Source organism: Rhagoletis pomonella, unplaced genomic scaffold (assembly GCF_013731165.1).
Source record: "Rhagoletis pomonella isolate Grant_MI unplaced genomic scaffold, Rhpom_1.0 Rhpom_scaffold_00002, whole genome shotgun sequence".
NCBI classification, from domain to species: Eukaryota; Metazoa; Arthropoda; class Insecta; order Diptera; family Tephritidae; genus Rhagoletis; species Rhagoletis pomonella.
The window spans coordinates 104,709,964-104,715,415 of record NW_023458556.1 but is presented as its reverse complement, the minus strand read 5'-3'; the positions used below and the strand labels follow the sequence as shown (position 1 = coordinate 104,715,415).

The window sequence follows — 5,452 nt, the reverse complement described above, 5'->3', positions numbered from 1 at the left end:
GAAACCGGTGGTGAACACTCAAAAAACGGCCCAAGAGGGCATAACATGAATGAAAAAAAAACGGAATAGATTTGAAGTCAAGCGGAGTAGACGAGTAGATTTCAAATTTTTTCAAAAACCGGAGTAAATCTAATCTGATCTTAGTTAAGTCCAAACACTAGTAAGGAACGTATTTTTTACATTTTAATGCTAATGACCCACAGATGGCGGGAAAACACAGGGTTGCATCAGACTTTCGACGAGGTTTCGAGTTGGTTAGCTTTTAACCATCTCAGTGAAATGGTTAAGTGCTGTCATTTTTATATGACGAAACTACGCTAAATGAAGTGGGTTATCGGGATAACCAACTCAACAGCCATAACTACGTGGTTAGCCCCGGTGGGGACATGGTATTAGGAGCTGCCTACTGCCTTAAGTAAATTTGACACAAGAAAATTTCTTATTATGAACAAAAATTTCCTCAAATTTAAAATAATTATAAATATTTATATAACCTCCGAAAAATTAGAAATGAAATATTATTGTGTTTGGTTTTAGGAGCAAAGTGGGAGTGGAGCAGGTAAATTAGAGCGATGTATACCCTGAAGGCCCAATTAGTTGTGCCATTACCTTAACTATAGCAATCATCTGTTCTGATAAAACGTATAGGCAGCTCTGTACCAAACCATAACAACTTAGCCATAACCATAACTGTACGTATCTACTTAAGTTTTTTTTTCGATGTAACCATAAGCAGCTTTGAAGTATAGCCACAAAGTTATGGCTATGGTGTTATTCTCATGGCTTCTTTAATTAGACCTTTATTTACAAAACCTTTCATTATTGTATCATGGATTATACTTACACTTCTGACGTCAATTATGTTGTTTATCATGCATAAGACATAAACCTACTAATTGGTATTGTGTATTTTCTCTCTATCAACAGAAAAATTGTCACAGATATTGCTTACTTTTCAATTCAAGTCGGCATGGCATCGAACGTCTCGAAATTTGCGAATCTAAAGATGACAAGAATCCGAAAATCGTAACACTTGAAAATTGTGTTAAGATAACGCAAGAACCAGCCCCAGCTAATCTCATACAAGTTATCAAAAAAACTGAATCTTTGACGTTGAACACATTGTCAGAAGAGGATTTAAAAGAATGGACAAATGCATTGCAAATGGTTGCCTTTCGAAACAAAAACAGCTTACACACTTCGCAAGCAGCGATAGAAGAAGATAATGATTTATATTGCAGTTCGTTTGGCGATGGTTTATTCATTGTTACTCTTATTCCCTCCGACACATCAATCCGTTGCAATCTTGAAGCAAAATCGTACATGCTTCACTTAACTGCAACTGAGCTTCAATTGAAGTGCACCGATGACCTTAACGAAATAAGAGCAAGGTGGCCATACCGGTTTATTCGAAAGTATGGGTATCGTGATGGCAAATTTACTTTCGAAGCAGGCAGGAAGTGTTGCACTGGAGAAGGCATATTCACACTTGATCATACCAACCCACAAGAAGTATTCAGATGCATGGCCGCAAAAATGAAGTCAATGAAGAAGTTGATAAACTGTGACAATCTAAATAACGACGTAAATGAAAACCATTTAAACATTGCCGCAAATATGGAGGCGGGTTCCCGCAGCCCTTTAGCACCAAACAATCAGCAGTGCATAAGCATCGATAGTAATTCACAAAGCAACGTTTCTTACCGAGAGTTCACCACATCAAGTGATTCCATTAACAGTTTCTTTGCGAATTCTAATTCCACCTCAATATCGACTTTACCGCCTCCAATTATGAAACACATTCCGAATAAACCCCCGCGAAAAATGCAGCCCCCATTTGCCTCGTTCACAAGTTCTAATAAAACCGTAAGCAAATATCAAAATTATGATGCAGTTTCAATAACTACGGCGAGTGATCCCAACAAAACTATTGGATCAAACCTTGTTCTTAAGCCTAACTCTCCAGAGTGTGTGCGAAAACAAAGTCTAAATCCGCATAAAGAAAATAAGTCAACATCAGGAATTGAACGAGATTACGAAAGCATAGAGGCAGTTACTGATGCGTGGAAAACACTTGGGATAGATGAGGTGAAACACACTGAACGGATTTTGGCTAACCATGGCGATGAAGTTTTCATAGAACCAAGTTGGCAACGCTCCGTCAATGTATGCCAACGTTCCTTAAAGGAAGCATTTGTGCCATCTAAGGTCTCGAGAGTAATAGATATAGATATTGGTGAGGGCGGAGGAGGTGGAGGAGCCTGCACAAGTACAAGAATTATTGATGATACTTATGATCGTCTTGATTTCATGTCACCAAATAATAATACTTCGAGCGGATATAACACTATTGTGTCTATCATATCGCCGGCTCGTAAACGCTGCGATTCCCCCTCACTAAGTGACTATGAATTTATTGGAAATCCTGAAATCCAAATGATAAACACTGTGGTTAGTCGAACTTCGAATACAACATCGCCCTCCCTCTCTTCGCTTGCACTTAATTGTAATATTGCCGGTTCCAAATATTTTGATTCGTCCGCCGGACAGCAAACTTTTCAAGATGCCAAAATTTCACCGACTCACCAGAATTATAGTGGCATAAACTATACAATAGTTAGTAAGCCTAAAAGAGTTTGATACTGACATTTTATTTAAAAGCATCCCCTTTCAAAACTGTGATTGTCGTATTTGAATTAAAAGTGTACGATTGATTTACAAAAAAATACGTGTAAATCCATACATAAATATGTGCGCCATATTAAAAAATTAGACCTGTATTGCATTTAGAAATTAATAAAAAAAATCTAAATTCTTGAGTTATTTCCTCCTTATAAGTAGACATTCTTCACCTGGTCTTTTCATCGCAGAGGAGGTCTTCTGCTACTACCACCAGCGGGCTACGCGTTGTATACTATTAATGCATATCTACGTAGAACGTTCGCGTTGTGTTCGCTTTCCCATTGTTTTGACAGTAGCGCGAATAACCCTTGCTTCTATTAGGGTTGCGTGATTTTGAATTAATAAAGTTGGAAATCGAAAAATTAAATTGATTTCTAAATCGAAAGTTGTATCAAATCCTAAATAATATAAATTTATTATTTGTTCAACGAATCAAATCATGAATAAAATTTTATTTGTGAACTAATTCGTCGGTTAAACAAGATCGAATCAAATCGGAAATAAATTTTATCTTTTTTTGTCAACAAATCAATTCACAAATCCACTGTATCTTTGCGCAGAACCCCATCGAAATTTCCAAAAAACGTGTATGGTTCAAACCGAATTTATTAATAATCTAGAGCTCGGAAATTTGGAACCTTGGTTTTAAATTAAAGTCTAATCGTTTGACTACACGTGTGTGTTAGAGTTTTTAGGTTCGGGTAATGCGTTTGAACGCAACAACCGAAAAACATTGTACAAATAACTAAACCGGACCCAAGTTTCTCGATAAGGGGCAACAAACATGTTTTTTTTGTTCGTTCATATAAATCAGTATACAAAAATATACGTATATAGGGAAATTTTTGGAGATGGGGACATTTTCCGTACTGGCATATTGTTGCCGCCACAAATCAGCTGCACTGCCAAAAGCGGTTTCTATACTTCCGTTAATACTACTTACATATATGTGTGAATATCAATAAATAGTTATTAAAAACAAAACTAATGGCTTAAGTAACCTGTTTACTTGCTAAAAGCGAGAAAATCAGGAAATATCTAGTGCAACTCGCACAAAATCGCCTTTTTTTAAAGGTAAAACTTCTTGAGCGGTCAGACCTAAAGCTCGACTTTCAGACATTTATCTGTAGGTTCTGAGGAATAAAATGACAGGTATTAAACAAATGTGTCAGTTACAAAATGCGAGAACAAATGCTGCTTACAACTGTAACTGATTTTCGCATATTTTATAAAAAACGTGAAATTTCTTGTGGTAGTCGTTGAGCGGTACTTATTTTAAATTTATGGGTATAAAATATGCTTCTTCAATTCTTCAGAAGAAGAATCCTAGGTTAAAGGACAATGTGCTACTTATCATTGCTGAAAAATCTTCTTAAGAAAACTCGTGATCAACGCGTAATTTTTTACTTAATATTGGTTTTTCGTTGAGCACAACCAAACAAGGGGGACAAAATTCATAAGCCCTGGTGTAATATTTTGTGTTTGTGTATTTGGGTCTATGTAAAAAGTGTTCACCTCAAAAAAATAATTTTAATGGTCAGTACTGGATAATCTTTACTGATATAAATGCGAAAGGTTTGTTTGTTACGCTTTCACGCTTTTACTCAACCGATCTTAATGAAATTTCGTTGGTGTCATTTAGCCCAACTTAAAAGATAGGGTAGCTTTTTTCTCGATTAGACAAAGGGGCGTGCACCTCCAATACCAACGGAATTTTTCATACTGCATACCTCTGGAAGTATTTGCAGTAGAGTACTGGAACTTGGTATGGAGATATATGAAATCAAAACTATTGTCATGGAAAAAATTTGGGTTCTTGGAAAAGGGCCCGTGGCACCTGCCATACAGTCTGAATTTTTTATACTACCACCTGTTAAAAAATTAACTTCAATTCAAAGTATTTTATAAGTTAAATGAATTATTACAAAATGGATGTCGATCGAGTTGTTATATCCCAGAAATGGTGGCTCTTAGAAAAAAAAGTGTCATAACGGGTTTTAGAGATAATTGCATGATCTACAATTTTGTCTAACCTATTTTTATGATAAACCTGGCGGTTTAGCTGAAAATGGTAAAAATCAATTTATGTGACCTTTGACCTTGAATAATTTTTTTACAGGTCTGGGATCTATAATGACTTCACATTTCATTTATAATGACAATCGTACCAATTTTAAGATACATATATGCGAGTTACTGCAACCTTGAAAATCTAACTTGACCGGGCTAATATAATACAATTTTGAAAATATGGTTAATATAGAGTAGCAATTAAAAAGTATTAGTTACGCGGGTTATAATGTACTTCAATTGTTAAAAAAAAATATTGAAAAATCGCCATCTCAAAAGATTTTCCCATATGCGAAAGGAAAATTTATCTGTTAAAAAGAACACCACTAATATTTCCTGCAAACTCACATCGATTTACATATTCCCACTGGGAAAATAGGTAAGCACCTTACGAGGTAAGTCACGTTTTCTTTCCATGGCCAATGCCATCTATTAGTAAAGCACAAAATGAACACCGGCGACGACACACTACGTGGCCAGTTGCAAAATAACGTGCAGCCGAAGTTATTTCCAAGCGCCAAACTACTCCGAGCGACTGCTTTGCATTATGCGAAACTTACTTTGTAAAGCGGCTCAGAGCTATGTCTGATACCAAATGTACATTCTTAATTCCTTCTTATATCATGCGGCCACGTCTTTGTTAAAGTAATGGAGATTCGGCAAGGAAGTAGTAAGGACCGCCGGGTGAAGTGTAAGTTGC

General features: G+C 36.2%; 1 protein-coding gene across 1 annotated transcript; it reads left to right on the top strand.

The window, feature by feature from the left end:
- Positions 1-925: 925 nt before the first annotated feature.
- On the top strand, positions 926-2,792 carry LOC118734289 (the record flags this gene model as incomplete). Its single annotated transcript, XM_036464002.1, is given in 1 exon segment — positions 926-2,792. A coding segment is annotated over 1 exon segment (1,715 nt), but the record flags the coding sequence as incomplete, so codon positions are not given.
- Between the last annotated feature and the right edge of the window lie 2,660 nt (positions 2,793-5,452).